The sequence below is a fragment of the Lemur catta genome, chromosome 7, assembly GCF_020740605.2.
Source record: "Lemur catta isolate mLemCat1 chromosome 7, mLemCat1.pri, whole genome shotgun sequence".
Lineage (NCBI taxonomy): Eukaryota > Metazoa > Chordata > Mammalia > Primates > Lemuridae > Lemur > Lemur catta.
Window position 1 is genome coordinate 60,437,322 of NC_059134.1, and position 23,790 is coordinate 60,461,111.

The 23,790-nt window shown below is 39.7% G+C and overlaps 1 protein-coding gene across 3 annotated transcripts in view; it reads left to right on the top strand.

The window, feature by feature from the left end:
* The window catches only part of STIM1 (stromal interaction molecule 1), a 170,562-nt gene that overhangs the window by 106,859 nt on the left and 39,913 nt on the right, over positions 1 to 23,790 (top strand). For all 3 annotated transcript variants that reach the window (XM_045557322.1, XM_045557324.1, XM_045557325.1), the window contains one exon: positions 10,204 to 10,318. In XM_045557322.1, the coding sequence (XP_045413278.1) occupies positions 10,204 to 10,318 (115 nt within the window). The remainder of the gene's footprint in view (positions 1 to 10,203; positions 10,319 to 23,790) is intronic.

The window sequence follows — 23,790 nt, forward strand, 5'->3', positions numbered from 1 at the left end:
TGTCTGGATTCTGTCATTTAATCATTTATGGTTTATTGCCTAGGATATAAGGTTCATAAGGGGAAGGAATCTGTTTGGTTCACTACTACATTCCTGCCACCTAGAATAGTGCCTGGGTCAGTGTTGGTACTCAGTAAATATTGTTGAGTGAATGAACAAATGAATCTATTTAAAAAGGAGTGGATTTTTAAAATATGGATTCAAATTACTATCTGGGGTCCCTTGCTAGCCTTATAAACTTCCTTTAGTATTTTTAGTAAGGCGTGTCAGCTAGCAATGAATTTTCTTAGTGTTTGTTTATCTAGAAATATCTTTATTTTACTTTTATTTTTCCAAGATAGTTTTGTTGGATATACAGTTCTTGGTTGACAGCTACACACACACGTGCACACACACACACACACCCCTGCCCAGCCCCCCAGCACTTTGAACATGGCATCCTATTGTCTGTTGGTATCCATTATTTTTGATAATTAATAAATTAGCTATTAATCTAACTGGGGTTCCCTTGTATGTGATGAGTTATTTTTCTCTTGCTGCTTTCAAAGTTTTCTCTTTGCCTTTGCCTTTCAGTGTTTTACTTAATGTGTCTGTTTGTGGATGTCTTTGCATTTATCCTATTTGGAGTTTATTAAACTTTTTGATGGGTAGATTGATGTTTGGTTTTTAGCCATTATTTCTTTGAATATTTTTCTTGCTCCTTTCTCTTCATCCTCTCCTTCTGCTACTCACATTATGCCTATATTGGTGTGCATAATGATGTTCCACATTTTCTCTTAGGCTCTGTTAACTTTTCTTCATTCCTTTTTCTTTCTGTTTTTAGGATTGTGTAATTTCTATCAATCTCTCTTCAAGTTTGCTAATACTTTCTTCTACTAGTTCAGATCTACTGTTGAGCCCCTCTCCAAAATTTTTCATTTCAATTATTATACTTTTCAACTCCAGAACATCCATCTGGTTCTTTTTAAAAATAATTTCTGTCTCTTTATTGATATTCTTTGTTTGATGAAACATTGCTATCGTACATTCCTTTACTTTTTTAATCATGGTTTCCTTTAATTTTTTTTTTTTTTTTTTTTTTTGAGAAAGAGTCTCACTCTGTTGCCTGGGCTAGAGTGCCATGGCGTCAGCCTAGCTCACAGCAACCTCAAACTCTTGGACTCAAGCAATCCTTCTGCCTCAGCCTCCCAAGCAGCTGGGATTACAGGGATGCACCACCATGCCTGGCTAATATTTTCTATATATTTTTAGTTGTCCAGCTAATTTCTTTCTATTTTTAGTAGAGACGGGGTCTTGCTCTTGCTCAGGCTGGTCTCGAACTCCTGAGCTCAACGATCCACCCGCCTTGGCCTCCCAGAGTGCTAGGATTACAGGCGTGAGCCCCTGCGCCTGGCCGGTTTCCTTTAATCTTTGAACATATTTATAATGGCTGCTCTGTAGTCTTATTAAATCTGATAGGAAACGACTCTAACAGAGAGTATATGTTACCGGCTTTTTTTCTGATGTATGAGTTATACTTTTCTGTTTCTGTTTTTTTTTTCTTTTTTGGAAACTGAACATTTTTGATAATATATTATAGCAACTGTGGGTACTTGTCCAACCCCTCTGGGGCTTGTTATTATTTCCTTGTTTATTTATTTAATGACTGGCTAGATTATTTTAATGATTGTCCCTTTACTCCAATGTGAAACCTCTGATGTTTCTCCTCAGTGGGTGCAGCCTTGGCTATGCCCATAGGCACTTTGGATGACAGTAGTTTGGGCAGGACTGTGTTTGATTGTCTCTTTCCTTGGCCACAGCCAGTTTTTAAGGTCCATTAATTGCCATATGATTGTTCTATTGTTTTCAGCAATGCCCTGAGACATAAATTGCTTCTCAGACTGATCCAGTTAGATTAGGGCTCCTTTGAAGGGATAGTTCCTGAGGTCAGTGTTTGAGATTTGTTCCTACCCAGAGAGAGTTCCTCCCAGCTATCTTATTCCTCAGTTCTCTCCAACATACTTTCCATTGTACAGTTTAGCATATATCTCCAATGAATCTACCAGTCTTTTCCCAAATGCCTTTCACCACAACTTCTACTGTTTTTGTTTTTGTAGAGACAAAGTCTTACTATGTTGCTCAGACTGGTCTCAAACTCCTGGGCTCAAGCAGTTCTCCCACTTTGGCCTCCCAAAGTGCTGGCATTACAGGCATGAGCCACTGCACCCAGCCTTCCACTGTTTTTGAGAGCACTCTTAGTCTTTTTTTTTTTTTTTTTGAGACAGAGTCTCACTCTGTTACCCGGGCTAGAGTGCCTAGAGTGCCGTGGCATCAAGCTCACAGCAACCTCAAACTCCTGGGCTTAAGCAATCCTTCTGCCTCAGCCTCCTGAGTAGCTTGGACTAGAGGCATGCGCCACCATGCCTGGGTAATTTTTCTATATATATATTTTTAGCTGTCCGGCTACTTTCTTTCTATTTTTAGTAGAGACGGGGGGTCTCGCTCTTGCTCAGGCTGGTCTTGAATTCCTGACCTCGAGCAATCCTCTCGCCTAGGCTTCCCAGAGTGCTAGGATTACAGGTGTGAGCCACCGCCTGGCCCACCCTTAGTCTTGAACTTCTCCACATTCTGTTGCAAATGAAGTCATTTCCCTTGGGAAGAGATTAGAAACTCTCTGTTTTACAGCTTGCTTCTTTCCCCAAGCAAATATTTGAGCCATTGTATTGGAGCTGGGGGTGGGAAAAATGACATGCATCTCTCTGACACCCCACTTTAGGAGCTGAGCACTTGATGGAGGGGTGGCAGTAGCCTCTGATCCTCTTGGCTTCTCCCAGAGTATAATCACCATCTTATGAGCCAGGGCCATGACAGTTGAGGCCCTCCTAGTATTCTCAGTGGCACTGCATCCAAGATAAAGCTTCTGCCCTATGAGTGGGGTCTGAGCAGAAGAGAGGCCCACCTCTTGGCTGTACTCACCTAGAACTCAGCCTCAGGAACAGGGAGTGGTGGGGTGGGCGGGGCAAGATCAGAAATGCTGATGTCCTGCCCCTCCCAGGTAGCTAACTCTCCACCTGGGAGCTTAGGGGAGAGAGAGCCCTGTGTTCTTAGCTGCACCAGTCTGGAGTGGAGTTTCTATGTCACTGAGTTGGGAGAGGGGTGGCAGAGAGCAGGTCTTAGTTTAAATACTGCAGACTCTCACTGTTCCTAGCAAGTTGTTTTTTTTTTTCTCTGAAAAAAATCAACTCACATCTTACCAAGTTGTAATAGATTTTCTTGAGTGTGTGTTTCTTCACTGGCTGTAGAAATGAAAGACCTAAAGACCATTTTAAATGTTTGCTTTTGAAAAATCATTTTTACCAGTTTCACTGGAGAGTGGATCCATGGAGCTTCTCTTGCCGTCAAACTAGAGGTCCCTTCTAACCCATCAATTTTTGTGTCATTTCTCATAGTGAAATCTGTCCATTTCTATGGATTCATGTTATGTAAATGTGACAGTGTTGACTCCAATTAAGAAGATAACCCCTTCTCTCTGGGGAAATCTTTCCTAATTAGTCTTCTATTTCTGTCTCCCTTTCATAAGACAAAGTTTCCCCAGATAGTACTCCTTGGCTGCTTTGGATACTTTGGTCCTGATCATTTGCAAGACTGGAGATGTTAGAGTTTCCCGATTTCTGCTGTTCTGGTCAAGTACCTGGCAAGCTGAAACCTTTGATGCTGCCTCTGGAATTTGAGCTGTGTCATTAGCCCAGTGTTGTGGTGAGGCATCAAGGATGATCCCATGATAAGAACTAAGCTTTATAATTGACTTCAGAGAGATTCTCTATACCCATATATCTGCTAGGTGCTGGGAATAAAGGAGTAAAAGGAAAGGTGAAGTTGCTATCTTGGAAGACATTCCCCTAGTGGTAGAGATAGCCATAAAACAGGAGGATACTATAACATGTAAGGCGAATAAATACTTTGATAGAATTGCAGAAGAGTACCCAAATTAGATTTTCTCATGTACAGTCATTGACATATAATCTGGGTCTGAACAGATGACTTTGGAGTGATAAGGAGAAGAAGGAAAGTGTTTTAGGTGGACGGATAGCATGCACAAAGACTTTGGACTGGTGAAAAGCCCAGTACTTTCAGAGTTTCAAGTAATTCGTTATCATTGGGAATGGGAGGAAGTGGCAACTGATGCACTGAGGAAGGCCAGTCTAGAAAAGGTCTTGTATAAAGTTGTGGAGTTTTGATTTTAAATAAAGTTAAAATTTTCAAAGTAAGAATGATAGAGTAAAACAGAAAGGACCTTAGAGGTTAGTAGACTACAGTGCCTTGTCTTAATTATCTCCATTGCGGATCTCCTGGCACATGGACTTTATATAGCAAGCACTTAGAAAATATCCATTTTCTACCTCTTCTTTGGATATCCCTTACATAGGAGGGATCAGTATCACTGTAATAGTGGGCCCCAGGATTGTACATTCTTAGTGTTTTTGTATTCTTAAAATATGTTATTATACACACACACACACACACACACACACACACACACACACACAGAGGAGAGTTTATTTTGTGCTAGGCACTATTCTTGGGTGTTTATGTGAATTAACCCATTTATACAGACCTCAACATGAGGGTGTTAGGAGATTTTGTGCTACTGTTATCTATCTTCATTTCACAAATGATGTGCATGATACCCTGAAAGGAATTCAGTGCTGCCAGAGTTCAAACCCAGGCAGCCTGGTTCTAGAATCAAGCTCTAAACCATCATGCTACACTGAATTCAAGCTAGTATAACTCTTTGGCCCCTAGATGAATATCTTTGTTTTAGATTAGTTGACAATTCAGGGACTTTTTTCTTTCTTCTAAGTACACATAATATGCATTGACTAGCTATCGTAAGCTAAGCACTCTGCTGAGTGTTGTAGGACAAACTCAAGTGTGAGATACTCATTCAGCTACTTAGTAATCACATACCCTGCTTTGTGCCAGGCCCTAGACTTGGAAGTAGGCTTATGGAGCTAAATTAATTATTCATTTAGGTGTTCCAGAGAATTTTCAAGATGCTGGGTGAAGAGATAAATGATAAATAAAACATAGTCTCCATTTTTGAGTTGCTTAGGGAGAGTAAGAGGGAGTCAATTAAATAGTAATTATAGTATCATGGGATAAGTATTGTCATAGATGTATACCCTGAGAACTAAGAGAACAAATAGCATAGGGCAATTAACTCATCTGGGAGAGATCTAGACAACATCACAGAGGCAGTGCCTTTTTCTTTAATAGACAAAGAGTGGAGGCATGGTAGCTTATGCTGTAATCCTAGTACTTTGGAAGACTGAGGTGGGAGAATTGCTTGAGGCCAGGAGTTCAAGACAAAGAGTGGGAGAAAGCATTTTATTTAGATGGAGCACCGTGTACAAAGGCTTGGGGTATAAAAGAGCATGGTTTGGGAAAGAGCCTGAAGTGGTTTGATGTGTACAGAGCAGGCGACTTTTTCTGTAAAGGGATAGGTAGTAAATATTTTAGGCTTTGCTAGCCAGAGTCTATTACAAATACTTAAACTCTGCCTTTGTAGCGTGAAAGCAGCCATGTATAATAAATACATCAATGAATGAGCCTGGCTGTGTTTCAATAAAACTTTATTTTCAAAAATAAGCAACAGGCTGAATTTGGCATATGGCCATAGTTTTCTGACCCATGGTCTGATGTGTAAGATGTCTGGTAGGGGGGGAGAGTGGTTAGGAAGGTCCCTGGGAAGTTAGTCTATGGGATACGTTATAAAAGGCCTTGGATGCCATGCCGAGAGGCTAAGGCTTTGTCCTGTGGGTAATGGGGAGCCATGAGATTTTAAGTCAGTGAGTTGATATAGCTAGATTTGTACTTTACAAAGGACATTCTAGTATTTAATATGGTAGATGGACTAGCAGCAGGAGAGACTAATTGTACAAGGGTGAGTGAGAAATGACTGTCCTATCCCTGCCCTTGAGCAACAGTTTCTGATCTCAGTGGAGACAGTTACTTCAGCCCTGAAACATCCATGTGCCAGAACTCTGTATAAATGACATTTAGAGCTATTGTAGCTAAAATTTGGGTCCTTGCTCTATGTTCAGGAGGTGAATAAGAGTTGAGAAACTTCTCAGATCTGGAGCATGTGACTTGTGGGTTCTAAATATTGAGGTCGGGCAGGGGAAGTGGGAATGGAGGTGGCACGATTTGGTTTGGGAAACATAGAGGGTAAGTAATGGAAACAAGGTTGGAAAGGGGAGGGAGGAATAATTGGATCTAAGGAAGAACCCAGGAGAGCTGCCTAGATCACTGCACCCAAAGACTTGCTGCTTCTCTTCTGGCTTTATGTTAGTGAATTCTGTTCCCTGATGGAGTGAGCTGGCTGGGCCTATTTTATGGGAATTCTACAGAGATGTCTCCCCTCTTCTCTGCTCCCACCCACACTGCTTCACTATTGCTTAACACTTGGGATGGGTTTACATGCTTTGTGTCACCTCCTGGGAGATCACTTTTCTGAGCTCATAGAGCTAAATATACCTAGTGACAGCTGGTGCCTTGGCTCTTTGGAGAGTTATTGAGCTACAGTTCTAACCAAAGCTGCATTCCCCATGGTAAGGCAAGACTTTTAGGGAGGCTCCTTAGACCTTCCTGAGAGAAAAGCTTCTTGTTCTAAGTCTGAAATAATAAATCCCTGTTGTGGGAGCCAAAAGCTGCCTGTTTTTGTTTTGTTTTTGCTTTTGTTGCTTTTAAACTTTGTTAAATCAGACTTTAGCCAATAGCTGGATGTGGGACAGTGTTCAGAGCAAGATGTGGTAATGCCTACCTCAAGTATATTGGCTATCAGAGTTCTAGCTCAGTACAATATTCTTGTATTCTATGCTTATGGCTGGGTAACTGGGAACTTCTGTCAGGGGGTCTATGGTTTGGCAGGAAAGAGAGTCATATAACAAGACCGATGAAGGTATCCACAGGCACTGTGGGAGCACAGAAGAGGCCACCTTTAATTATCTTTTTCTCTTACTTTCCTGTCCTTATCTCTCCCTCCTTCCAGTAATAATCACAACTAACATTTGAGTTGTGCTTTAAAAACTTACAGAGTGCTTTAGTGTACACCAGCAATCACAAACTATGCCTCTGAAGAGCCAGCGGGCATCATAACTGAGTAATGTGGGCTGTACAAATGCATATGTAAATGTGTATGGGGTGGGAGCTCTGGGAAACTAGACAGGATGTGCCTCTTCAGAAGGGGGCAGCTCCTGCTCAGCTCTGGCTGTTATGTAGATATGTGAATCCAGGAACAGTGCCAAGAGGTAAGGGCTTGAGGCCTTTATTAGCTCTTTTAGCACCAACTCCCCCACCTCCAAGATGTCCCAAATTATAACATATATATGCATATACATATGTATAGCATATATTATACATATACAAATATATTTCATGTACACATAATGACATTCAGTCAACAATGAGCTGCATGTATAACATGGTCCGTTAAGATTATACCATATTTTTACTGTATCTTTTCTATGTTTAGATATGTTTAGATACACAAATACTTAATGATGTGTTACAGTTGCCTATGGTATTCAGTACAGTAACATGCTGTACAGGTTTGTAGCCAAAGAGTAATAGGCTATACCACATAGCCTAGGTGTGTAGTAGGCTATACTATCTAGGTTTGTGTAAGTACATTCTATGATGTTCACAAAATGACAAATTTCTCAAAAATGTATCCCAGTCATTAAACGAAATGACACATAATGAAACTAATTTTACCGTAGGCTCATTGATATAAACAAGGTTTAAATTCCCTGTAGCATATTTCTGGCAAAAAAAAAAATCACCAAACTTCAAAATAAAGACCCAAACACTTCAAACATTAAATGTTGAAATAAATACATTTTATTTCATTTAAGCTATACATACATTTAAGAAAGCTTAATAAAAACAAGTAAGAAAATTTTGTACCTGCTTATTCTAGTTCAGGGTTGTAGGTGGCCAGAGCCTATCCCAGCAGCTCAGGGCACAAGATGGGAACCAGCCTTGGACAGGACACCGTTCTATTGCAGGGTGCGCTCACACACACGCCACGCTCACTCAGACTGGGACCATGTAGACATGACAGTCTAATGCACATCTTTGGGATATTGGAGGAAACTGGAGGCAGAGAAAACCCATGAAGACATGGAGAGAGAGTGCAAACTCCACACAGACATTGGCCCCGGTCAGGAATCAATGTTTAGTCTAGTACATATTAATGATGTTAAGGATCAAGCTGCATGAGTATCTGTAAAGTTAATCACTAGTTAAATTTTCAAAAGCTTTGATTCCTTTGTTTTTCTTCTTTCTTTTATAAGTGTATTATGGAAAAAATTCCAGGTAATTAAGAGACACTATATGCAGTGCAGGGGAAAAATTTGGACTTTAAAGTCTGGCATCTTGGGTTGGAATACTAACTCTATCACTTACCAGCTGTAACCTTGAACAAGTATTTCAGTTATCTGTATAAAAAACCTCCCCAAAATTTAGTGACTTAACTCAGCACCAATATTTATTTTGTTCCTGTATCTGCAGTGTTGGCATGGCTCAGTAGGCATAGCTCATCTGTGTCCACTTGGTGGTAGGTGAACTGATTATAAAGTTGGGGGCTGAAATCACCTGGAGTCTCAGTCACTCACATATCTGACTCCTGGGCTGGAAGACCCAAACAGCTGGGGCTGTTCAGACTTCTCTCTCTATCTCTGTATAGTCTTTCTACATGATCTCTCTAGCATGGTGGCATCAGGGCAGCCAGGCTTCTTACATGTTGGCTTAGGGCCCCTCAAGGCATGTGTCCCAAAAGAGGGACAGCTAGGTGGAATTCATATTGCCTTTTCTAACTTAGCCTTGGGAGTCATGCAACATCACTGCTGCCTCATTCTGTTTGTTAGAAGATGAGTCACTAATGTCAGCCTATATTTAGGGGGAGAGAAATCCACCTTGAATGGGAGGATTGTCAAAGAATTTGTGGACATGTTTTAAAACCATCAGAGCAAGTTAACCTTTCTAAACCTAACATGATTTGGGGCATATTGCATGCTTTAAGAGTATCACTATTCTCATTTAGGCCGGGCACGGTGGCTCACGCCTGTAATTCTAGCACTCTGGGAGGCCGAGGCGGGAAGATCACTCGAGGTCAGGAGTTGGAGACCAGCCTGAGCAAGAGCGAGACCCCGTCTCTACTAAAAATAGAAAGAAATTAGCCACAGCTAAAAATATATAGAAAAAAATTAGCTGGGCATGGTGGCGCATGTCTGTAGTCCCAGCTACTCGGGAGGCTGAGGCAGAAGGATTGCTTGAGCCTAGGAGTTTGAGGTTGCTGTGAGCTAGGCCAACGCCACGGCACTCTAGCCTGGGCAACAAGTGAGACTCTGTCTCAAAAAAAAAAAAAAAAAAAAGTATTGCTGTTCTCATTTGTAAAATAGGTGTGATAATTCATTGGTTAAGAATAGGTGAGAAAATATTGTGGAAGTTCTTAGGATATTGCTTAGTATATAAATGAGCACTCAAATTGTTAATTCTTCCTCCTTTTTTTTCTTTCCTCTTCTAGCTTATGGAATTCCAGTTAACTGTCACTTATTATCTTTCCATAATTAAAAAATATGAGGAGGGAATTTTTTTTTTTTTTTTTGAGACAGAGTCTCACTTTGTTGCCCAGGCTAGAGTGAGTGCCGTGGCATCAGCCTAGCTCACAGCAACCTCAAACTCCTGGGCTTAAGTGATCCTACTGCCTCAGCCTCCCGAGTAGCTGGGACTACAGGCATGCGCCACCATGCCCGGCTAATTTTTACTTTATATATTTTTAGTTGTCCAGATAATTTTTATTTCTATTTTTAGTAGAGACGGGGTCTTGCTCAGGCTGGTCTCGAACTCCTGACCTCGAGCGATCCACCCGTCTCGGCCTCCCAGAGGGCTAGGATTACAGGCATGAGCCACCGCGCCCGGCCGAGGAGGGAATTTTTAATTTATTTTTTTTTAGTAACATATATAACAAAAAGGAAAATGTAGTCCAGTGGCAACTAAGACATATGCACATAGAAGGATACATGAGTGATGTGATACACTTGTGCCTTGGGTAGGTGGAATGTGCTATGGATAGCTAGAGGCAGGTGACCTATGTGGAGATCTTGGTGGGCGGGCTCCCAGTGAGGTGTCTCTTGTGACTTGTGTGCTTTTCCCTTGCAGTTTCTGAGGGAAGACCTCAATTACCATGACCCAACAGTGAAACACAGCACCTTCCATGGTGAGGATAAGCTCATCAGCGTGGAGGACCTATGGAAGGCGTGGAAGTCCTCAGAAGGTAACATTCAGCCTGGCTGTCAATCCTAGTTCCTATACGGTTTGGAAAAGAGAGCAGATGGGCAGCAACTTGGCCTTAAAAGGACATGAATATAAAATGCTTAGTAAAGGGAAAATTATTGAAATGGTTCTACATACAGTCACTAAATAAGACAGAATATAGTCACCGTGCTGGGCATGAGGGAAGGCTCTCCAGAATTGGAGTTATTCTTCATTAGAATGCTTTTTGAATTCTGTCCTATCCGCACCCCTCTCCTCACCCTCTCACCCCTCACTTCCCATACCCCCATAGGAATCTCCCAGCTTCTGCTGCTTTATCTCCAGAGATAGGGAGCTTGCTGATCTCTCAGCAGCTCCTTTCTTCTCTAGATTTCCATTTAGTCACGGCTCTGCTGAGTCCTAGATGATTCAAAGATTGCGTGGGAATGTAGATAGATTCTCTCCTGAGTCTTCTCTTTTCCAGGTTAAATAGCCCTAGTTCTTCAAAGCAGATCTACTTTTCAGCCTCCTTCTCATCTTAATTTCCTGCCTATGAACACTTTTGTTAATATTAATATCTTTCTTAGATCCTAGAGTTGGCCATAGACTTCCAAGTGTGGCTTTATCATCACGGAGTGGAGCAGGGTTGTCAGCTTGTTGGTTCTGAATGCCGTGCCTCTGTTAATGCAGTCTGATTAGATACTGGTGCCTCAGCAGTCACATTACTCCACTGGTCCATGTTGAACTTAATGAAAACTTTAGATCTGTGTAAAACTGCTAAACCATGATTATCATTTTTTTTTTTCTGGAGCATTTGCTTCAGAGTTCCAAATAAAAGAGCATGTCTAATTGTGTGAGACTTAATAGGGAAGGGAAAAACAGGACTTTAGCTTCTTCTCCATTTATATCTGTGGCTAGAGCTTCCTTGGATACCAACAAGATTGGAAGCAATCTCTTCCCAGGGTCTCCTAGGATAGGTTCTGATGCTAAGAGGGGTTAAACATAAGTGACCACCAAGGCTCCTGGTTTTCAGATGAAGGAACTTAGGCCTAGGTTTATTAAGTTACTTGTTCATTGTCAAGCATTTAGTAGAGACAGGACTTAGGCCCGGGCCTCCTGCTCCCTAGGTCAGTGCTTTTCTATGCCATCTTGGTTGGAAGCACTGGTCTGGTGGTAGAGAAGACTAATTTTGGTAAGAATTAGGCAGTTTCTAGTTTCATTTAAATTTTTACTAGAATCATAGAATTTTAGATCTGAAAAGGATCATTTATAATGTAGAGGGAGAACATTAGATTTGAAGCAGGAAAACCTGGATTCTAATCCTGGTTCTGGGATGGACAGGCTGATGCTTCTTGTTAACTCTATATTTTATCAATGTAGAAGAAGCGTTAGGCAGTTATAGGAGGAGAGCTTCCTGGAAATATTTAGAAGCTCAGTTCCTTCTAGGGGCTTTACTAACTCCTGAGCAACTTGGACTGTCTACTGATGCAGATCAAACAGTAATGTGAACTTTGGAATTATATCAGCACTGCCAGGAAAAATCTTTCATTAGTACCATTTAGTTTTGGTTTTCTTCTTTTTCTCTAATAACATGAGGGCAAGATGCCTGGTTTTTAAGAGTGGGTTTTAAAAGTAGGACCTTAGAATGAAAGATGGCAGGGAGAACATTCTGGCCTTTTTTGAAAGCTCACATAGAAGTATCTGGGATGGGAAAGTGAGAGGACAGAAACAGAGGGACTAAATCATAATGCTAGAAAATAGCTCCAGGCAACTTTCTGGTAAGAACTTTATTTCTGGTTTCAGCAACTATTTGGAATACTTCCAGTGTATTCTAAATTACAGGAAAATGGAAGACAATGGAGTGAGGGTTTTTTTTTTTTTTTTTTTTGAGGGGGAGAAGGAGTCCCCATTATCCATTAGCAAAGAAAAACATTTCAGTGCACAGTGATGCAGTTCACAGCTAAGATACGATAGATGATACATATGTGACCATTTTAGGATTTGCTTACCTGGTGGTTTACAGATTTAAAGAATTCTATTCCCTCCCAGTATTTTGCTTCATTTTTCAGAGAAAGGCCGCTAATCTCCCTGGAGTGATGATTTCCAGAGCTACCAGAAGCATGTACTATTCTGGCACTAGCTCAAACTGGCTAGTCTGAGTTTAGCTAGATGATGTAGATACCAGCAGCGGTCATTTGTATTCAGAACATTAGCTGGCTAATGTCAGTATCATCTGTGTGATTAGTGTTGTTAACATTTTCTGACTAATGTGGGGAGCCAGTGTTTTCTCTGTGTTGTTTAGATCTTATAGGAAAGACTTCTAATCTCTATATTAGTCAGCTCTGGACTTTAGTAATAAAAACAGCATCAACAACAACTCAAAAACTACTTTCACTAACGTTTATATAGTGTTTAATATGTGTTAAGCACTGTTTTAAGAGCTTTACATATATTAACTCATTTATTTCTCACCAAAACCTTATGAAGTATGGAGACCCTGGTTATCTCCATTTACAGATGAGGAAAATGAAGCAAAGAGAGAGAGTAAGTGAAAGAATGTCATGTAAGTCTGTCACTCAGTACCCAGAGTTAGTGCAGACTTTACAAGTTGGGGGCAGGGTCCCCAATAAGACTGCCCTCGCCCCCGGGTGTGGTGGCTCATGCCTATAGTCCTAGCACTCTGGGAGGCTGAGGCAGGAAGATTGCTTGGGCTCAGGAGTTTGAGACCAGCCTGAGCAAGAGTGAGACCCTGTATCTACTAAAAATACAAAACTTAGCCAGGCATTGTGGTGTGGGCCTGTAGTCCCAGCTACTTTGGAGGCTGAGGCAGGAAGATTGATTGGGCTCAGGAGTTGGAGGTTGCAGTGAGCTATGATGACACCACTGCACTCTACCTAGGTCAACAGAGTGAGACTCTGTCTCAAAAAAAATCAATCAGGTCATGTTGGTTGATGGAGTTCAAGTCTACTATATCTTTGTTTATCTTTCTACCTACTTGTTCTATCAATTATTAGAGAGGAGTATTTATACTTCCAACTATAGCTGTGTATTTGCTCATTTCTCCTTGCAGTTTTTGCTTCATATATTTTGAAGCTCTGTTATTAGATGTGTAAAGATTTAGGATTATTATATATTCTTGATTAACTGATGCTTTCATCATTATTAAATGATCTTCTTTATTCTTGGTAATATTCTTTGCTCTGAAATCTACTTTGATAAAAATAGAGCTTTCTTTTGACTATTGTTAGTTTGGTATATCTTTTTCTATCTCTTTACTTTTAATCTATTTGTGTTTTTGTATTTAAAATGCATTTTTTATAGGCAGCATATAGTTGGGCCTTATTTTTTTGCAATCTGACAATCTCTGTTAATTGCATTGGTTTGACCATTTACATTTAATGGGATTATTAATATGATTAGGTTTGAGTCCATTATCTTGCTGTTTTCTGTTTGTCCCAACTGTTCTTTGTTCCATTTTTCCATCCTTTTTTGGATTGAGTGTTTTTTATGATTTAATTTTATCTTCTTTGTTGGCTTATTAGCTATAACTTTGTTTTGTTATTTTAATGATTGCTTTAGGAGATAAAATATGCATCTTTAACTTATCACAGTCTACTTTCAAGAGGTACCATACCTTGTCACATATAAGAACCTTACAATAATGTATTTCCATTTCCCCCTCTCAAGCTTAGTTTCTACACCATGGCCTGGACATTCTCTGAAGGCCACAAGTTGGGGCAATTGTATGACTTGCCTCATTTGTTCTCATCTCAAGGATCACTGTTCTTTGTAGGCTGATGTCCTAAAAACCATTGTTTCATGTATGTTATATTTTTTTGGGAGGGGTGTGTTTATTTCAGGAGCAAAGATAAATTCCATCTTTGGTACTTCATCTTGGCCTGAAGCAAAAGTGTCAGCTTAATCATCTTTTGCTTGGACTATTGTGATTCATAGTGTACTTCTTGGCCTAGCCTAGCTCTACTGCAGTGTGTCCTTCAGTTGTTCCAGATATAACCAGTTCTCTGCTTATATTTTCCAGTGTTTTTCCATGTTTTCCTTTTTTTTTTTTTTTTGATATATGAAACAAACATGCTTTGACACCAAATTTCTGGGTTGAAGAAATATTCTTAAATGGAACCTGGAGAAATAAAGATACTCCTAAAAATGTTATAAATACATTCCTATAGGTGGTGTGGTGGCTGATGCCTGTAACCTCAGCAACTTGGGAAGCCAAGGTAGGAGGATTGTTTGAGGCCAGGAGTTGGAGACCAGCCTGGTCAACATAGTGAGATCTGATCTCTAAAAAAATTGAAAAAATTAGCTGGGTGTGTGACACATACCTGTAGTCTCAGCTACTCAAGAGGCTGAGGAGGGAGGATTGCTTGAGCTCAGAAGTTCAAGGCTGCAGTGAGCTATGATCGCCACTGTCTTCCAGCCTAGGTGACAGTAAGACTCTGTCTCTACAAAAAAATAAAATAAAATAAATTCCCATATAATTATATATAGTAATAATCTGTTATTTTGAAAGAATAAATATTAGCTTTCCTATTAGTCAGGTAATACTTGAGTTTGTGTGGAAATAGGGGTAAGCTTAGATCACAAGTGCTGTCTCATTTGAGACTCAACAAAATTTGGTACTGAAAGCTTAGTAGTTGTTGATGAAAGAAATTATTATAGAAAATGTCAGTGATTGTGTTTATCTATGAGGTGTTTGTCAGATGCATTGAAATCAAATGTCCACATAATCTCAAAATGAATTACCTTACTTAGGAAGAAAGATCACTATGTGCATATTAATAGAAATAAAAATCTGATGATTTTTTTATGTCCTGAAAGTTTATTTATATTGTAATACTGTAGTTCTCTGTCATTCCTTATCCACTTCTGTAGTATTGGCTCCAAAGCGTACTGTTTTTCTCCTACAATTTATATAGACATTCTTGTGTTAAAAAAAAATTTACTGAGTACCTTCTATATACCAGGTATCATGCTAGATGAGTTTAGCATACCAGGCCCATGTTTATTTCTCTGATCTACTTATTTTCTTATTTTCTACCATTCCTCACCACATTTCTGTGAATGCACTGATGTATCAGCAGTTCCTAGGATATGTTACTCTTTTCCATCTCTTGATGCTTTCATATATGCTGTTTCCTCTGTCTGTCCTTCCTCCTTTGTTGCTCTATTTAAATCCTGCTACACAATTAAGACTGAATTTAAGTATCCACTTCTTTAAGACATCTTCTCTGAAAACCACAGGCTAAATTAGGTGTTCTCTTCCACATTCCCACAGCCTCCTATGCTTATCTCATCATAGCACTTAGCACACTAATTGCAATGATCTATTCCCTTGCCTGTTTTCCTATCAGACTGCTCGAGGGCAGCATTTTATATCATTCCTAACACTTAGCACAGGCCCCATCCCAGAGTGGGGATGCAGGAGACAAAAGTTTGTCTTTGGCTGTACCATGTGTGATCTTATACAAGTTGTTTGGCCCACTCAACATTCTTTTTTTTTTTTTTTTTGTGATAGAGTCTAACTCTGTCGCCCTAGGTATAGTGCAGTGGCAGCATCATAGTTCACTGCAACCTCAAACTTCTGGGCTCAAGGCAATCCTTTTGCCTCAGCCTTCTGAGTAACTGGAATTACAGGTGTGCACCTGCATACCCAGCTAATTTTTTCAATTTTTTTTTTTTTTAGTAGAGATGGGGTCTCGTTCTTGTTCAGGCTGGTCTTAAACTCCTGAGCTCAAGCTATCCTCACACCTCGGCCTCCCAGAGTGTTAGGATTACAAGCGTGAGCCACCATGCCTGGCTGGCCCACTCAACATTTCAAAGCTCCTAGGCTCTCTTACTACTCTGCAGCCATGCTGCCATTCTTTTTCTAACCTGGTTCTTAGCTAGTCTTATAGTTGCTTGATTGATGGTCTTTTAGTAGCATGTCCTGTTGGGCCCTGGGAGATCTGGTTTTTGCCTGGTAGCCTAATGGGCCCATCACATGAGGCCTAGGCCAGATTATTTTTGCAGTGATAGTTCAGGGCTTGATATTGACATCATATTAGAAAACTAGGACTTCTGCCTTATTCTAGGCCCACACGAGAAGCTGCTAGTGGTAGCCTGAAGAAAACTGCTCAGGTACAGACCATGGTTGCAGGCCACACACTATCTTTAGGAAGGGCCACTTTTAGAGGATGTTACAGCTTCCTTGGAGTGCTCTCATCCAGATTAGCTAAATAGAAGCTAGGCTTTGTGATGCCTTTTCTGACTCACTCAGTCAGTCACTCCTTTCTCTGTGTTCCCATATCACTTTATATATATATCCCTCTGACCTAGTACTTATCACTCTGTATTACACTCATTTACTTTCTTATATATCTCCCTCTCTGGAAAAGAACCCTTAAGGATAGAGATCATACATATTCATCTTTGCTGGTAGCTCACCCTGTACCTGCTAGAGTAGAAGCCAATAAAACTTAGTGAATGAATGAATAAATGAATGGTAGTAATAATAGGTAATATTTTTTAGCACTTACTGTATGCTAGGATCTTCCCATAGCTTTACTATACTTTTATGATGTGAGAATTCCAATTTTGACCATTTTATAGGTGACATAAATGAGGCATAGAAAGGTTAAGTAACTTGCCCATGGTCTTACACCTAGTAAATGGCAGATCCCAAATTCAGACCAAGGCTCCTGGTTCTGAGGCCCACATTCTTAACCATTGCACTATATCTGACTAGCTGACCAAATAGCTGGCTGAAGGCTGACCAAGTGACCAACTAACTGCCTAACAGCTGTGTGAAGGAGAGGCAAAGAAGGTACTGGCAACTCCTGCCAGATATAGCTCTCTTGGGATGTGTGTTTGAAACCACAAAAGTAGATGAGGGCTTCATCTGAAGGCACCACAGGTCCATTATTGGAAAGAGATACTGATTCAAGAGTCCATTTCCTGTTGCTTATTTCTTTCCCTGGCAAGAGAAAGGATCGGCCAAGGCACAATATCTTCCCTGGCACATCCTTGGAGGTATCACTATAGCTCAAGTGCTGGGGATACTTATTGTTCCTTCTGCCTGTTATGCCCTTCCCCTAAATATCCACATGGCTTACACCTTCATTTGATTTCATTTTTTGCTCAAATATCACCTCATCACAGAGGAGCAGCTTCCCTGATCTGATCTAATAGAGTATAGCACTATTTTTTTTTATCCTCTTACCCTCTTATTGCTTAATTTTTCCTCATTGTACTTATCACCATCTGACATATAATTATTTATTCATAAGTTTTACTTTGTCTCTTTTCACCAGAATATAAGCACCATGGATCTGTGACTATTTTGTGTGCTGTTGTACCTATAGCTCCTAGAATGGTGCCTGGCAAATAGTAGGTGCTCAATATATGTTCCCCCCCCCCAATGAATAAATGATTTTGGACTTTGAGAACACCTGCTTTTAGGACCTTTATCATCTGGCCTCAGCAATACCTCATTCTTCTTGTCCCTGTACGTAACCCTTGGACACCATACAAACTAGAGTCATTGTTTTCTGAGTATGCTCCACACTTTATTGTTCTGTGTCCTTGCTCATGTTCCTTTCCTCTGGTGTCCCTGCATCTCTGTCTGCCTAGATTCTGACCAGTCCTTAACATCTACCCCTTTTTGAATGAATTTATGAAGAAACAATTACTACTGAGTTTGTATTAAATTTTAGGCATTTTCAAATACAAGAACTCATTTAATTCAACAACTCTAGGAGATACTGCTAGATTGTAAGCTACATGAAAGTAGGGATCTTTTTCTTGATCACTGCTCTGTTCCCATGCCTAGCATGGAATAGTACAAAATGAGTGCTTGTCGAATGGCAGAATGAATATTTTACAGAAGCGGAAATTGAGATTCTTAATGGTTAAGTGATTTACCCAAGCTGGTCCTTGGCAGATAGGATAGAAATGAAAGTCTTTCAGCTTCAAATGCAGTGCTTTTTCTAATACATTCTATGATAAAAATCTAGTGTTCTAAAATACCAGGGATTTGGCAATCTTTAATAACTTTATTTTTTGTGATTACCTCAGAGTAAAACAAGGAGGTATTATTCATTTTACATAAAAATCTTTCTCAAATGGAAAAGGCCCCTTCCTATCTATGAAGCATAGTGTAGAGGCCAGGATATATCCTAACTTCCTGAGAAGCTAACTGAACATCAATTTCTGGGATTCTCTGCTGATATGCATAAGTGCTTTTTAATTTTTTTATACCTTCCTCCTTTACCTCTATAAGAAGTCTGTGGAGATGAGTGATACTGTTAGTGAGAAAACATGATGTAAATATTGATGGAATGTATAACAGGTGATTGCTATCATTTATTCATGTTAAGAAGCTACTAGAGATTTTATTTATATTATACTTATTTTGTCACATTCTTTGATTTTTATGTATGTGTACAATATACTGATATTAGTACATGGGTCTAATTTATAAACAGATATACATATATTGGCAATGTGTACTCAAAGCTTTTTTACAGATAGATGATATCACTAACTAGATTAGAGACTACACTATTAGTCACCTTATGTATCTCTCTTTCTTTCTTTCTTTCTTTTTTTTTTTTGAGACAGAGTCTCCCTCTCTTGCCCAGGCTAGAGTGCCGTGATGTCAGCCTAGCTCACAGCCAACCTCAAACTCTTGGGCTTAAGCAATCCTCCTGCCTCAGCCTCCTGAGTAGCTGGGACTACAGGCACTATGCCTGGCTCCATTTTCTCTTTTGGAATGAGAAAGCAGAATAAGACTTTTTAACTTTTACGTACTTAAACCTTAGGGACAAGGGACCCTGATATCTCAACTGGACTGCTGAGTGAGATATTCATGTTGGAACCCAGGGTTGCTATATGAGATACAGATGTTATACAGGATACAGCTCATGCTGGCTTATTTTGTCCAGACTACAGCAACTCTGGGTGGACACTATACTGCCAAGACCTACCTAGATAGAGCATCTACTTAGGTAATGGAATGATATATAGGGATACAAATAAATAAAAACCGTCTTGAGTTTTGGTCTGAAATGCTGAAGCCATTATCCTTTTCCTTTACAGCTTAGCTGTATAGGGGCTGATTAGTCCAGAGTCCATCCTCATTGGAGTGCATTGGCCCCCATAAAGACCCTCTGCCTCACTTAATGTAGTGATTAGATCAAAGGTTCTCAGCTGGTGCAGTTTTGCCTCCAAGGGGACATTCAGCAGTGTCTGGAGACATTTTTGATTGTCATAACTGGCAGATATTATAGATGTTGTTAAACATCTTATGATGCATGGGACAGCCCACGAAAGAAAAATGATCTCATCTAAAATGTCATTGGTGCAGAGGCTAAGAAACCCTGGTCTAGAGTGACTCCTGCCTGTCTCCACTGTGGTACAGGGCACTGATAGACGAGATTCTGCCTGCCAAGAGTCTTTGCTCAGGCTTGTATCAAGGCATCCTCCCAGTAGACAAAAGGCCCTTGAAGCACTACTGGCCTCAGGCCCTTCTAGCAATAAAAAAAGTGACCTTTTTTCCATTCTACATGCCAAGCAGAAAGGCCCCTTTGTGCTGGATGAGGTTAAGCTCCCTTGGCAGCAGTGGCAGGAGTGTGTTGTTTTCTGTACTTTACAGGCTAGCACTTGTCTGTCTGTCTCATATCTGCGTGTCACTCTCCTATGCCTTCATTACCTGCACACTCCAGACCATAGTAAATTATCACTTCTGTAATGTGTGAGGATATATATTCATTTTCAAGAATAATAGCTAGTGCATTCTACTTTCCTCAACATTTCTTTAACCCCAGCTCTGTCATCTTTCTTTTCCCAAAGGTATCTCTTAGAAATTAATTTCTTTTTTATCCAACATATTCTAGTCTGGGAATTACTATAGAAATTTCATCAAGCAGTGACTAAGCACCCTTCACCTAAGCCTCTGGTATCTTGTCTTTTAGAATGCAGTCTCTGAGCATACCATACCTGCCTCATTTTTTCTGCCTGCCACCTTTTCCTTCTTACTTCTGGTGCATCTGCAAATAGCCTAACTTACCTCCAGAGTCACTCAGCTTCAGAGCTTTCCTCCTAAGCTTCAGCATTTTCTTGAGGATATCAAGAGATTGAAGCATTTTTGCCTTCAACTTTGTCTCATTCCTGATTGTCTACTTTGCATCGCATGCTGGGCTCCACTGTGGGGGAAGTGGGGGAATGCAGAGACAGGTCCCAATTTTTCAATTCCTCTAGCTTATATGAGAGTGATAGAAACAACCTGAGATGTGAGTTGTGCCCACCAGAGCAATGCTTGTTTTTTTGACAAGCATTTCAGAAATTACCCATCCACATGAGCTGTATATTTTTCTAAGGAAGTTTGGTATTGTTGTTTGGAAGCCCACAATCAGAACATTTCTGGAATTCCTCATTTAGGGTAGTTATTCTTAATGATGCTACTATATATGAAGCTTTTATTTTAGAAACAGTGGATGATCAAAAATGAACAGGAGCTGTTCCATGCCTTCAATGTTTCCTGACTTTTAAAGGGAAATTAGATAGCATTCTGATGAAAGTCAATTTTTGGTAAAGATGTGGATCTTAAGAGAGGAGGGTGAAGAACCTCATCATATTAATATCATTTTGCTTCAAAATTTTTTGGCTTTTTGCTTCTCAAAGCAGTGGTTTTCAGACTTGAGGAATGTACAAATTCCTTTTAAGGGAAATAATTTATCTTGGACAAGCAGTGATGACTTAAATTATTTTTATTATAATGTTATTTAAATAGGTACAAGCATAAAATGAGGTTTAGGTCTCTGTATAAAATTTGCATACAAATAAAAACAAAAAACAGATTTATACTTTATATAAAAATAAACTTCAGATCAAATAAAATGATACTTTTCTGCTAAAATTTAGTTGCTTCGTGGATCTTTTAAGTTCAGCATGTCTGTATTACTGAGTGCCATCTGATGACTCATTCCTCCCACCACTTTTCTCTATTTAAGCTACTATGAAACTTTGATTTGTATAATACGTCATGATCTCATTTGACCTTCACTTGGCTTGAACATCTTCCTTGTATATGAAGTCCATTTCTATTACTTTATAATTGACTTTTAAAAAATTATAGAGATAAACTTGCTTTCTGTGTGTTTAAATACCATATAAATATCAAAATTATTTTAAAAGACTAATTTTTATGATGAGTCTTTTAAAAAATCACAACATTATAATATTGAGGAATGAGTAGCTATAGTGCTCCAAGTATGGTGATCATGGGATTTGCCGTGTTGCGAATGATCACTCAGTAATTGTTTCAGTTAGAGTTGGTTCCCCTTATGACAGAAAATCCTCTCAATTTGATATAAGCAATAAGGGAAAATTTACTTGTTGCATAAAACTGAACTATATATGAATAGGGCTGTGTACAGGCATGATCTTACTCAGGGCTTAAATGATGTCATTTGGATCTTAACTCAGCTTTGCCTCTATATGAGAGACTTCCAGCATCAGGGAGGAGATATATATATGTGCTTAGAACAGGGGGTATGGAGCCAGACTGCCTGAGACCAAATCTTGGCTTTACCAATTCCTAGCTGGGTAACTTTGGAAAAGTTTTATAATCTTTCTGGGTCTTAGCTTCTTCATCTTTAAAACGGGGGTAAAATGGGATATAGCTTCACATCGTGGTGGTAAAGATTAGTGAGTTAATATATATGAAGTGCTTGGAACAGTACTGTCATATAGTAAGTGCTATGTAAGTAATGGCTTCTGTTTTTAGTATTAGTAGTGTTACTATTATAGTTCAGGGTCATTTTATCCCAGACACCAGTGTAGTAGAAGAGCAAGCATATCTCTTCGGGGGTCAAACAAAAATTCAGTTTCTTCAGCCTCATCTTGAGTTATGTGCTCATCCCTGAACTAAGCACTATGGGCAGGAGGATGGAATATATTGATTGACTTAGCTGTTTACTTCTAGAGGTTGATTTAACTTTACCTGAAGCATATTAGCTGAAAACAAGGGAGGGGTAGTTCCACGAATACAAATTCTGAGTATTGCTATCAAAAGGGGAAGTGGATGCTTGGTGGCAAAAATGACCCATGTCTATTATAGTGCTATCAGGTAGATCATAAGGTGATCATGTGATATTATGTTAGATTCTCTGGGGATGCACCAATTGGTTTATATCTTTTAGTGGGTAATATTTCAGTGGTTTACGGCTTTTAGTGGGTAGTATTTGTCTTGAAAATTTGAATTGCAAGTATGAAATTATATATTTCAAACAAAATACTGTATGTTTTATATAAAAATAGCTGTTTTGATCTCTGGGTTCTTTTAAAGTATCTAAATTTGAGATATATTATGACTTTATATATTTTGTGTAAAAATAGCTGTTTTGATCTCTGGGTTCCTGTGGATTAAAATATCTAAATTTGAGATATATTATGAATTTACATATTTTGTGTAAAAATAGCAGTTTGATCTCTGGGTTCTTTTGAATTAAAATATCTAAATTCAAGATATATTATTGTTATGAAGCACATTATATCCTAAGATTCCAGGCAAGTACAGTTGACCTTTGAGCAACACGGAGGTTAGGGATGCTCACCCTCCATACAGTCGAAAATCTACGTATAACTTGATTCCCCCAAAACTTAACTGCTCATAGCCTATTGTTGACCAGAAGTATTACCAATAACAGTTGATTAATACATATTTTGTATGTTATATGCATTGTATATTATATTCTTGAAATAAAATAAGCTAGAGAAAAGAAAATATTATTAAGAAGATCATAAGGAAGAAAAAATATATTTTGCCGTTCATTAAGAGGAAGTGGATCATGATAAAATTCTTCATCCTCATCGTCTTCACATTGAATAGGCCAAGGAGGAGGAGGAAGAGAAGGAGTTGGTCTTGCTGTCTCAGGGTTGACAGAGGTGAGAGGGGTAGAGGAGGTGGAAGGGGAGGCAGAAGAGGTTGGCACACTCAGTGTAACTTTTTTTTTTTTTTGAGACAGAGTCTCGCTTTGTTGCCCAGGCTAGAGTGAGTGCCGTGGCGTCAGCCTAGCTCACAGCAACCTCAGACTCCTCGGCTTAAGCGATCCTACTGCCTCAGCCTCCCGAGTAGCTGGGACTACAGGCATGCGCCACTATGCCCGGCTAATTTTTTCTATATATATTTTTAGTTGGCCATATAATTTCTTTCTATTTTTAGTAGAGACGGGGTCTCGCTCTTGCTCAGGCCTCGAGCGAGGAACTCCTGACCTCGAGTGATCCACCCGCCTCGGCCTCCCAGAGTGCTAGGATTACAGGCGTGAGCCACCGCGCCCGGCCTCAGTGTAACTTTTGTTGCAAAAAATCCAGGTGTCAGTGGACCTGCACAGTTCAAACCCTGTTGTTCAAGAGTCAACTGTATCTTCTATTATAACTATTTTACATTAACACAGTTATAAACACAAATGCTACATGGCCACTGAAGTTGAGAAACTA